General features: G+C 37.9%; 1 protein-coding gene and 1 long non-coding RNA gene across 2 annotated transcripts; one reads left to right on the top strand and one right to left on the bottom strand.

Moving 5' to 3' along the window:
* Positions 1-1502: 1502 nt before the first annotated feature.
* Positions 1503-2766, bottom strand: LOC129770096 (uncharacterized). Its single transcript, XM_055772725.1, has 2 exons — positions 2593-2766; positions 1503-2534 (listed from the first exon to the last, which is right to left on the bottom strand). Exon 2 carries the CDS (start codon positions 2471-2473, stop codon positions 1634-1636), a length of 840 nt encoding a protein of 279 aa, XP_055628700.1. The 5' UTR covers positions 2474-2534; positions 2593-2766; the 3' UTR covers positions 1503-1633.
* Positions 2767-9894: 7128 nt separating this feature from the next.
* LOC129770263 (uncharacterized) lies at positions 9895-11173 on the top strand. Its single transcript, XR_008742081.1, has 3 exons — positions 9895-10077; positions 10142-10452; positions 10764-11173. It is a non-coding gene; the product is annotated as an uncharacterized LOC129770263 (long non-coding RNA).
* The last annotated feature ends 2106 nt before the right edge of the window (positions 11174-13279 follow it).

Below are 13279 nucleotides of genomic sequence, written 5' to 3'. Positions count from 1 at the left end.
AAAACGTATTCATACAATCTACATCGATAAATAAGGTTTTTTTTGTCTGTATTATAGTGACTTTCAACACTTTTGGCTGGTTCGTCACTTTTGCTTCCATTTTTGGAAGAATGTCGGGAGTGTGAATTGAACTCGTGACCTTGAGCGTGAGAGGTACGGATGTTATCGAATATCGTCGAAAACTGATACCAATAAGTAAATTTAAACAAAGCCAGATTATTCAATTGATACACAAAACAGTTTATTTTTAGCTGTTCCTACTGTCAGAAAGGCCAACGATTCTCATGCCTCGGGAAATCAAATCGGACGGCTCGCTGAAAGGTTTTGATTGACATCAAGCAAGAGTTGAATCCAGTAAAAACATTCGTAACATCCGCAGAATCGGCAGCATCATCAACATCTCTAATGAAAAACCTAGCGATTCGGCCGGTTCTGATGGCTTAATTCATGCACTGCGACAGGAGATATCGAAGAGCTACAGAGAGCTTCAGGAAGCTAAAATCCAAATTACCGAACCACAGTTTACTTTATGTTTTGATTAGGTTTTGAATCTAAATAGATTATCTTTACGCTGCAATGAATGAATATACTTATACATTAGGCTAAAATACAATAGATATAAACTTATTTAGATCAATTTACTATACCGCTCCATGATACTTGCAAAGCTAACACGTCACAGGCTCACTACTATTGATGCACTAGTCAGTCCAGACTACCTTTCCATATACGTACCCTGCGTGTATCCATTGAAAGATGGCGCTTTATGATAGTCAAGTAGATTTTTGCAAGCAGCGCCATTTAGACGTCAACCTTAAGGCTGATTTAGACGATGCCAGTCAGCGCTCTAGTTGAAGTATTCAGTGAATAGAGAACAGACACTCTGTTCAAGTTAGAGGCCAATTACTTGTTCGATACTGGTAAAAGTAACTTGAACAGAGTGTCTGTTCTCTGTTCACTGGATACTTCAACTAGAGCGCTGACTGGCATCGTCTAAATCAGCCTTTAAGAACTTTTCAACCGAACTGTTATTTAGCTCGCTGCATTCATCCAACGTATTTCCAAAAGCCGAAGTATGGACAAAATTAGATACTGGAGTCATGTTATTGCCGAATCTATAGGATCTCTGATTCTTGTTTCTTATTTCATGTGGCTCCCTGCGATTTGTTTTCATTTCCTCTACTCAAGAGCGACCATCGAGGGTAGTCTCTAAACCTCAGACTATGAGGCGAAGTCAGCTGTCAAGCCCTGGATGCATGAAAATACAAAATAATTGTTCAGTGACGGAATGAAAAAACTTATTTCACGTAGAAATACGTGATTGGGACGCTTGAGAATTGTACTTTGAATATAAATTAAAGCACCGATTATCCGCCAGCGCGAATTTCCCAGAATAAAGTTAGAATTCCGATCATCAAAGGTACCAATTTAATGCAAAACAAAAATAAGAGTACAATAGGTCCAAGAACACAAAAAAAAATCTGACAGGTTTATTAAATAACTTCATCCTAAAACAATGTTGTTTTATTTGTCCGATTGAATTGTTACATTATCTCTAAGCAATCTGTATTTTTGTCAATTACTAGTTTCTCTCTTTATATTTATTTATACAATATAGTTAGAAAATATTCTCCTACATTGTAAACTCCTCTTCGGGGTTTTCTGGCTCAAAACCTGTGCTATCGGTGCTTCCTGTGTTATCCGTGGTCAGGCCCTCGGTAGTCGTACTGTCGGGCTCCGAATCGATGCTGTCGGTGTCAGTTCCTGCATCATGCAACGTTGGTTCAGGGGTAACGAGACGTCTCTGCTTGGATGGCCCAGGCATGGGTTCGGGCACAGGTTCGTCGACCAATGGCTCGTCCATGGTCTCATCAGTATTTTCGTCCATCGCCTCGTTCATGGCCTCTTGGATTTTAAAGTATTTATTGATTTTGCTGGATTCCACTGGACTCGAACGCTCGGGATGACTTTGACTCGGACTCGGACTTGCCTTCTCGCAAGGACACATTCTGGCAGCCCGTGTCCGTTGCTCATGTTCCTCTGGAGTCATGTCCGCTTTACGCTGTGGTTTTTTACGAGCCGACTTGCGATTGTGCGCAACCAGCGGTTCGATTTTATCCAGCGGGACAACCCCGAGGACCCGAGATCGTCCAACCGCCCTTTTTGTAAGATACCTCAATAGCCTCATTTGCTGCGAACAAGGATCGTGTTTCTTGTTCTTTGGAGCTTTCCTCTTCATTCTAGAGTCGTACTGCATCAGTATCGGTGGTACTCTCAGGTTGTCTTCCCACGGTGGACGTTCTACGGGATCTGGGCCAAATACGGGACTCGGTTCCGGACTTGGCTCAGGTTCGAGCTCGGATTCTGGCTCTTGCGAATGACAACTTTCAAGTTCCGATTCGATTTTGTCGTCTTGTTTTTTGGATTTCTTCTGCTTACGTTTACCCTTTTTCCTCTGCGATCGTCGACCCATTGTTGTTTATTCTTCCAGCACTTTGTGGGCGATTCTGTTTTCCGTTTTATCCTGTTGAAGTCTGTAAACGCGGGAAAGAAATTGTTTTTCGAATCCTTAAACTATGCGTAAAAACTTACCAATAGTTAATATGATATTATTTCATTTTGTATAAAAATAGATCTATTAAGACATAACACTTAACAAAAACGTAACGCAAAGGACAAATTGTGGATGCTATTGTTTACGGCAAACCAGCCAGAAAATGGAGAATTGTATTTTTGACGTGTACTGCATTGTTCGGCTATAATTTTATCAGGACCTCTAACCTACCATAATTTGAACGTATTGTTCTATTTGTTGTTCAGCCGATTCGGATCTGATGGATCAATTTTAACCTTCCTATACTTGAGCATAGGTCTGACAGACCGAGAATGAATGAGGTGGCTGAAATTTTAGACTATTAAAACTGAATGAAATTTAAAAAAAAATCATTCATTTATATCTTTCTTTTTGAATAAATAACCTATAACGCCTAAAAATACACAATAGAAATACAGGTCGGACTCGATTATATATAGTCGACCATTTTTTTTCAACAATTATTTTCAAATCCTATACATAATCGAATCTCAAGAAAACAATTTTTTCATTAATGTATGAATGTCAAACATTAATAGAAAAATAGCATTTTTGTGATTCGATTATGTATTCGATTCAAAAATGACCGTTAAAAGTAAAATTGCGATTATATACAATCGAGTCCGACCTGTATTACAAAGACGCGCACAATATTTGAGTACACAAGCTACGATTTTTCGCGCGAGTGTAGAAGTGTTAAAGAAATGTGTTCCATCCGAATAAAATGTCACAGGTCAATGTTATGCCTTTAGGAGTAGAATATCCTCCGGAGAAATCGAAACTTGTTGAGTTCATCATCTCGTCTACACATTATTCGCTGCCAGCAAATTTGAACCTTCCGCAGCCAATCCATTCAAAATTACAGACTTGAAAAGGAACCGAATCAACGCAATAAAAAAAACCTCTACGATAAGATGCACTCAAAACCATCCACGCGAAAAGTTCCAGAGATCCTCCAAACAATCCCTAGCAACGGGGTGTTGAGGATTATTTTTGAAGAACTTTCAGTTCACTGTACTAAAATGTTTTATTCCGAGATCAATCTCAGAACATTGTAAACACACCCTGCGTACTAAAAGCCAAGTTTATTCCATGTCTACATGAATTCATGATGTATTAAGATGATTCTACCACGAACTAGCAAATTCATCTGGTTTTAGCGTTATATTACGTTTGGGTGTCTACAATGTGCGCGCACAAACTGCAGAGATCACAGTGGCATGAATGCGTGTCTATGAATAACTTTTCTAATCAAACTGATCCAAGCGGGGAATTTGATATAACCGTCACATCGCCTTTTGATATAATTCAAGAAGCATTTAACCCTTTAAACTATTGAAACAGTTGAGAGAATTGGTGGCAATATAGTTGTCACGGCCCGTTAACCCCAAAAACACTGCCTTATAAATTCACTTTATTGTGTCTTTGGTTGTGCAAAAATCAAAACAATATTTCTAGTGCAGTGATACCGATTATTTCAGCGATTCACAATATTTCTGATGCAGCGAAAAAACCTGTTTTTTTTGGATGTTTGAAGAATTACATCGTTAAACTCTTTGATAATGATTTGATGGCCCTGAAAAGGGCCGTTTTGTTTGGTTGTTGGGTATTGTTTGTTCACTCCACCAGTGTTTACCGAGTGATGATGACTGTAGGATGGTGAACAGTCGTTGGATGGTGTGTATCAGATAAAAGATACCGAAGTGGAACGAGATATGCCCTCTTTCACCCTAGACGAGATGCCTCCTGTGTTATGTATGGATGAACTAAAGAAAAAAAAATTAACCAATGTAATATAAAAAAAAACAATTTCTCCATCAGTAAAAACAACATATTTGAAATGCGAAAAGGTAATTTTCTTTTATAATTTTTACTTTCTGAGTTTCTGTTTTTTCAACCCAATGCGAATTAATTGGACTAACAACAACTAATACTATATGTAGAGTAGAGTGACAATGGATGTATGGAAAAAATTTAATCATCGAATTTCAAAAACCGACCATGTACATTTTGTTTATTGGCCCAAAAAATTATCTGTGCAAAGTTTCAGCTCAATCGGACATGATTTAGGGGTGCCTCAAAGCGCTCAAAGTTTTATTTTTTCGATCCTCGAAAATCTTGCGATTTATTTCAATTTTCATAAATAAAAACCAAGGTGTGTTCCCGCTCGAGAACGGGTTGTTTAGTTTAAGCTGTCTATTTTGTTGTGTTCATTTTCACCCAAGGAAAGTCACAACTGCTACCATATACAATTTTACACTTACATTTGTGCAAAAATTTTCACAATACACGATCGGTCATTGATATGAAGTTTCATGAAGCAACCAACATTAAAGTTCAAAATTTTAATTTTGTTTGCTAGTCGATCGTGTCACTCACATTAATTGTAATATAAAAATGCCCTCGACTTGCATAATTTGCAATGCCAATTTCGCCCAGGCAGCTTGGTTTTGATGTCTTTTTTAGGGACCCGCCGCATGTGTCGTCAATTTCGACCAATCAGAAGTGGATATTTCCGTTAGAATAGGGGTTGAGATTTTTCAATTGTTCAATAGTTAGTTTCATGACATATATTATTCAATATTAAAAATCAATATAAAAAATGGTTATAGAGTACTGAAATCGATTGACGCAAAAATTTCATCAATCCGTCATGAAATGGCTGAGTAATAAGCGTTTGAAATTGGACAATTTTCACGAAAAGACGTAATCCTACGTCAAAACTGCATAATCCTACACAATAGATCCTAAATAGTACGTTTACAGTGAAAAACTTGTTGCATTTTCAACGAATTTGAACAGAATTTTCTGCGGGCGCTCCCAAAATCGTGGTTTTGTTACATAATAATGACTCCCAAATTAATATCGTACATTTTCAGCAGCCCAAAAAAATTGGAGTATTGCCAGATACCTTTGGAAGGTTCTGGCTAGGTAAAATATTGAAATAATATTCCAAGTGCACCGAAAAGATTATTTTTTGTTGGTGGCAATATAGTTGCCAGTACCCGTTAAAGGGTTAATGAAGAAATCATGTCACTTGTTTTTTGACGTAGGACTACGTCTTACATTAACCCAGCAAACATTAAATCGCATAACAAGCGTATATATAACATCATATGCCCTAAAATTTGGTTGGCATATAATGCGCCTAACTGGCATATGCATGCAAAAGTGGAGGCCATATACATACATGGCAAATGCTTACCGAATTTGTTTGGATGAATATGCAACTTTGACCGGCTATAATAGCGACTTGTGCCATACTCATATACGATTTATTACAGACATAGAGAAAAAAACAAATGGCGCAAAATATTTTCGTGAAATGTTTATTATAGCCTCACGAATCGCCATTTTTATATATGAGTATTTATGTTTGTAGAAATAATAACTGTTTGATTGACTTGTGTTGGGAGTGGAATTGAATGTTTAAAATGGCACAGATTGATGTTTGGTGAAAACTGCTCCGATATGGGTTCGAACTCCGGTCGTCTGGATTATCATCCACCATCTATCTCGCGCGGCTATCTGCAATTTAATTCAACAGCGGTTAAAACTTTCGAGTGCATCAGCATTTCATTGACATTTCAATATAATGTAATATGTCCTTTATTAGGATCTAATATGATTTACTGTTTCATGATTTTCTTCAGCATGCAACACGATTTACTACAGTACTGAATCGATTTAAATTATACGCTTATACGACACACAAACTGCATCAGCGTAATATACGCATATGATGCGGATTAAATATATTTTACGACAATGTACATCATAAAATTGATGTTTATTATACCGATATACGTCTTAATTTGATAATGGTATATAAAATCGAGTTTTTACATTTTATGCGATTTCAAATATACACGATACATACTTTGATTGATATCATATGCGATTATGATTTATTCGGATTTCTTGTAAGACTTGGCACGTGCAAAATTATACGATTTAATGTTTGCTGGGAAGGGTGCCAAATCAGAAAACAGGTCACGTTTTTATGAAATAAAGTTAACATTAATAACTATTTTTGCTGCGGAAGGATTTCAACCATTTTTCCATCTGCATGCCAATCGAATTGGAAATTTTCTAAGATTTGTTCGATATGCTAGACATTACAATCCCATAGTCTGTATATGGTTTAAATTGATGAAAATTGGACGCATTCCCATTTCCCCATACGTTTGTTCTGTCTATTAGTGTGCTTTCCCGAACGGAACTGTCAATAACGGGCAACTTATGCAGCCGCTAGAATAAAAACAACGAAGGGGATTAGCGAAACGAGAACATTTGCGAAGTAAACTCCACGTGTTGCCAAAATCGAATAGGTTATATACAGGATTCGATTTAATACAGTGAAAAGAAATCCAAGACTGTATATAATCGAGTCCGCCCTGTATTGTCATTTTTGTTGTATATATCTTTAGGTAGCCAAAGATATAAGATATACGATTAATCCCTTGAACAGAAATGATGAGTCCAGCTCGTCATAAATTTTCTGAACAAACTGACAATGACGAGCTGGACTCGCCAGAAATTTTTGAGGTTTGATGCCTTTGAGATTCATCTGTAAGTAATCCATAATTTGACATATTTCGTACATTAAGCAGATTATTTGCATAATGTCAGGCGTTTTTATTTCTCTGGTGTGCGGAGAAGAACAAAATATGTTGCCTGTTGGATATTGGGTATTGCAGCTTGCTAGCTGCTTATTTCTCCGGTGTGCGAGCCGCCTTAGAAGGTAATTTGTATAAATAGTCTGTCAGAGCGTTGCTGACTGAAAATAAATTGTTGTTCAAGAGGTTAAGAAATGTGGAATAACGGTGCTGGTGGAACAACTATATAAGCACATGTGTGTCAAATGCAAAAAAAGACCGTCGGGATAGCGTTCGCGTTAAATACTCAGCGCAATGCGTGCATTGATATGAAGAAAAAAAAATTACGACATTTGGCCAATCAGTGTATTGTTCTCGCGGAAGCACGAAAGAATCGTTGCTCCTCGAAATGATTCTACAAATCCACGCAAGCCATTAAACCTTTTCAGGGTCCCCGGAACTTTTTATTAGATACAACCCCTAGATTTTTTCGAACTATAATGGGCTGTTTAAATCCATTGAAGTTTCATGAGCTCTTGACAAAATCTTGAAAAATATAGATGGTGCACGAGTTCCTTTTACTAGCAGTTTGTGATTCGACATTTCGACATTTCTATTCGAGATTATCTGTACTCGAGGTTCGATGTACTACTCGAAGTAGATCTTGCACAGAACTATTTGCGAACCAGGGAACTATTTCTGGATTGTGACTAGACTCAATTCCAAAAATTAACATGTATCGTGGAATAATATTCAATCTAAGAGAATACTGTAACATTAATATAGAAGTATGTAGTCTACATTTGTTTGACGAAAATGAATAAATAAATAAATAAATTGAAGGTGGCGACCAACGTAAATAGAATACCAGGTATATTACACAGCCTGTGTGATACACACACTTTCTAATACAAAAAGCTAATTATAAACAAGATAAGTGAAGTGGAAGGTAAAACGTAATGTCAGAATTGTCGTTCGGACGTATCCCGTAAGTTTGAATTTATTTACATTGATGGTATCCAATCAACACTAAACATTGACTACAGTTTCGCCGGCACGGTTGATTGCCGTTATGAACCAGCACAAAACACAAAGCTGCAAATTATACGCCAGTGGCGGTACCACGATCAAAGCATTCCTTGAATCACATTAGCCGAGCCAGCTGGCGGAAGCATATGCATAAAGGTTACTAGGTAACAATTTTCAACGACAACTGTTTATTTATTATACTGCTTCAATACCTTCGACGAAATCAAATGTAACCATATCAACGTAAGTAATAACACAAACAAATCCAAACTTTTCGTCTTGCCATTCCTCATACGTCTTTTCTAAATAGTGTAAATTACGAGCCACCTGTTAACTCCACCATCTTGATTATAAACACACTGTACAACTAGCAATGAGGTTCATATAGAGGTGGAGCAGTAGGCGAAATATATCTGTATTGGCAAACAAAATATCGTGTCGTAATTATTTGCATTCAATATGAAAATTATATGGAAGATACAAAACAATGTTGAAAATACTCACGGTTGCATGATAATTTGAGCCAAAATTCTCATGAAATTATTCAACTGTTGGTTTTATAACAGATGACAATTGTATCGTGGCACATTTCGATAATTTATGTGGTAAAAAGGTCCAGAGAGATGTCGTATGCTTAGTTCTCGAAAGCAGTAACATTTTCGGTGAAATTTTGTATAATTGGCGATTATTCTCTCACATCATACACACCGACACTGAGAGCCTTCGAATCATCCACTTCATAACGTTAAAATAATGAAAATTCACTTGTTTCAATGAACGTGGGGGAGTGAAAATGGCACATGGAAATATCACTTTTAACCGTCTTTTCCGACATGATTTCACAAATGTTCACTGCACGCTATCACATTAGCCTTATATTCAGCGGAAACACTAAAAAAATCAACGTTTTTAATTGATAAATTACTTCCTGAAAATAGCATTTCCACATGGGTGCGGTGGACAATCAAAGATAAACACAACGACTGACGTCACTATTTGAGAAATAATTATGGCAGCGCATGCTATGTCGCTCGAAACTCTACTATCTTCATTACCTTTTTTCCAGGGGTTAGACATCAATTGAATATAGGCTACCCAAAATCAAAATCAATATGGCGTCATTTGTTTATCAACATATCATTTACGAGGATTGAAATCGAAAAATGCGCTGCTTTATTCTAACTGCATGAGCGATTTTCATATGGAGGTGTTCACATTTAACATGGAGTTTAAAGTTAACCACTATTCGACTATATAACCGCACCGAGTTGTACACAACAGTAATTGATTGAACCAAAATGTCAGTAAACCGCAGCAATATTGGGTACACTGGCAATATGAGGGATTTGACGTTTTAGTCATACCCCTGCTTTTTTCCAGTACATTGTACAACTAGTATGTTGAAATATTTTTTTGTTTTTTTAGTGGTAGGCGGCGACAACACGAAAAAAGCGGAGAGTAATAAACCTGCCCAGTTTCTTATATTTTCGAGCGGTTATAAGTCCAATGTCGGTCGAGCGATGAAATGTGCTACAAAAGCGCTTGAATCTAACCCCTCCTTGCCTCCCTGCAAGCAGCACTGCCTATCGTTTCTGCTATAATTATGAAGATACCCAGTTTCTTATATTTTCGAGCGGTTATAAGTCCAATGTCGGTCGAGCGATGAAATGTGCTACAAAAGCGCTAGAATCTAACCCCTCCTTGCCTCCCTGCAAGCAGCACTGCCTATCGTTTCTGCTATAATTATGAAGATAACTTGAACAGAGCGAAACGACATCACTGCAGCGATTGCTTTTTCTCTTTCTCTCTAAACTGTCATTTAAAGCACAACAGAGGATGAATCCGGAATCAAATTTGGTAGTTATGGATAGTTCTTTTTTACTTATAGCATATAAATTATGTATTCCTAATTTATTTTCAGAGACAAGTTCAACGATTCGGAGACAAAATTGTTGATATGTTACGTCGAGGTATGCAAAGTAGCAGCAATAGCAGAAATGTGCGATAATGCAGACGACCGAGAAAATCGTTGTTGTTTTATGTAAAGAAAAACGAACGGCGAACATCATTTCACAGAGCAGATACTACTGGAAATATCTACGAGGAAAAAAGGGCAGCGAAGCCAATTTGATTGAGTTACAAGTTTCTCCTGCCGATGATGGATCAATACACTCGTCTCGTAATTACCAACAACAAGTTTGTTACGAACATAACCAAGTTGAAGTCCCGCGAGTATGAGTAGATTGTAATTTATTGTTTTTTTTTTTTTTTTTTTTTTTTATCTTCGCTTATTTTTCGTCGGCCTATTTCCGCCACTTTAGTGCCAATCACCGACATCAGGGAGGCGACTCCACCTGTTCCTACCTATCAGACTCAACAACTCATGAGCCGGGCCAACTTCTTTTACTTCCGCTCCGAAGGAAGACGTAACCAGAGATTTTTCGCCTCAGAAAATCCCAACGACGCCAGCTGGGATTGAACCCAGGCCGATCGGAGATTTATTGTTATATGATATAAATTTCGTTTTCTCAATTTCATTCCAGGAACAAACTCAACCATCGATGCCACCGGAATAAGGTGTTGCAGCTTCCGCTGTAGTGCACAAATGCGACAAAGGTTGCGGCGAAGAAAAATGCAGCTGTTGGGATTTCACAGATGATACAATTGCTGCGGATTATAGAGCGGGCGGAACGCAAACACCAGTTGCAATAACGCACGAATTCCTGGACTTCACCGAAAAGGGAAACCTGATGGAAACCGATAGCATTGGAACGGTTGTGCTGGACCCGACGTTTTCACTTTGAATTTCAGTAATGTGTTACTTAATTTTAATATGTAGTTGAAAATGTTTAGCTCCAGATAGTTCATAAGAAATGTTACTTATTCCGTCTAGCGGATTCATAATGCTATGTTAGAGTTAAAAATAATGTAACAATAGCTTTAATTTATGATAAAAATAAATATTTATAAACAATTTTTTGTTTGTTTCAACTTTCTCGAAAACATATAGAGCCATAATAAGGGTCGAGCAATTTTGCATCCGATCGACGTGGTGCCAGATTGGCACAGTGTTGGCACGAAATTGCTTGTCAAACACGAAGATTAGGTCGACAGAATCATTGCAGAATGGCACGATGTCGGCACCGTTGTCGACACCATTTTTTGGGACCGATTTGACACAACAATGTAGAGGGGGTGGTATTCTATTTACGTTGGGCGGCTACACGTGAAATTTATGGCGAACAAACGGTGATTTTTATAGCAACTGAAATAAACAAAAACTGAGGACATCCGAGATGATCTATATGAGAGGGTGCGGCTGTTTTATCACTATATGGGCGAAGGGGACAGTATATGAAAACTTTAACTTAAGTTTCGTTTCGTTTCGTTTCGAATATGAACGTTTTACTTGCAGGAAGAACAATTTTTGCAACGCAATGGATCATTTGAAAAAGAGCTCACAAACCATTCACAAGGGTATTGTGTTTAGTTACCAGCTAACGTCAGTGTCCTTCCAAGAATACCGCAGAGCCGTTTTAACGTATTAGCTCACCTAAACATCTATTCAGCTTGCCTACATCATTGTTAGTTTGCTGAATGAAAACAATAAGGATCTACCCGGTGCATGTATAGTTTATTGTTGTCGGATTTTGGGCAGTCGAAAGGTGTTTTGGTGTTTTAACCTGGATCACGATGCCACAGCACTCCAAGAGAAAGAAAAAACGCAATACAAAAACGAAAACATACCGACCTAATCCTGCAACACCAGAACCTACTACTTTGACGTCAGAAGGGATACAATCAGCATCCTTAAGGGATTCATCGGCCAACCCCATGTCACCGCCAGTATCTACAGGAGGCCCATGTTTGTACAATCCGGCACCCGAATCATTTCAACCACCTGTTCCATCGAAGCCTGAATTCCCTAAGGCTTCGCCTATACCGGGGCCATCGATGTCTACAACAACTCCGCCTTCCAAAGTTGATCCAGCGCCTTTGAAACCAAAACATATTCCTTTAGACGTAATCATTCATAATTTCGAGAATATGGTCCTACCTAAAGCTAAAGCTAGAAAAGCATCTGAGAAAGGTGTGCCTATCGAACCGGAAGTTCGAAAAAATAAACATATCACGAGTAGCTGTTCGACGAAAGTCACGATCGGAAAGCAATCAGATCATAGACAAACATTTCCAGTGATATTTGAAAATCCCTCTGTAGGAAAAATACGGACTTCTACCTACAATCCACAGCCACTTCGTGTTGACGAAGGCATGCTAGCGATAGTTGGCCAAACATACAGAGATAGGATGGAAAACATATGCGACTGTAAGAGAGAAAAAATTGTTAAACAAATTCACAAACACAGGGAAAAGGTACAGCTGGCAAATGATATGTTAAACATGACCAAACTTGCTTACGGCTTGTATACAGATGCACTGGCGTATCAATTAGAGAAGAGAAAGCTGGCGGCAGAGTTGGTGATTGTCGAAAACAGCGATGATGAACTGCCCCAATTGAAGTTTGAAGCAAAAGAGAAAAAATCCATTGGTGTAGACAAGCTTCAAACTGCAAACGGCGAATATAGAGTAGAGTAGTAGTTCGAATTACTGACGGTATTCTTCAGGCGCAACAGTGCTCTTGTGAACGATTTGATCTATTTTTAAATTTGTACTGTTTGTTTTGTATAGTTTCAAACCAACGAAACACGATTTTAATAAAAATCTGTTGTGATAATATAACCATACACAGTGGAACCTCTATTACCCGCGAGCGGATGATCCGCAGTGCGGATTATCTGCGAACGCGAGTTCCATAGTAATGCTAAAGACTTTCTCGGAAATTATCAATGAGTGGTAGGATTTTGCTTCTTTGTTTTGGTCATAGCTTCCACATTATTTGACTTCTGGTGTTGAAAACCTTATAGATGGATAGTTCAATTATTACTGTGTTGATAAAACATAATTATCATGCTGAAATGTCTTTTTTTTTGTGTTTGCATCTCTTGTTTAGTCATTTATTGCGTTATCCGCGATTTTCGTGATCCGCTGTGGCTTAGCC

This window comes from Toxorhynchites rutilus, chromosome 2 (genome assembly GCF_029784135.1).
Source record: "Toxorhynchites rutilus septentrionalis strain SRP chromosome 2, ASM2978413v1, whole genome shotgun sequence".
NCBI lineage: Eukaryota > Metazoa > Arthropoda > Insecta > Diptera > Culicidae > Toxorhynchites > Toxorhynchites rutilus.
Note: the sequence above shows the minus strand (reverse complement) of the source record. Positions and strands in the feature narration are given on the sequence as shown.

Bases quoted from the DNA above. Each gene is read 5' to 3' on its own strand.
- LOC129770096 (XM_055772725.1), bottom strand. From the start codon at position 2,473: ATGGGTCGACGATCGCAGAGGAAAAAGGGTAAACGTAAGCAGAAGAAA.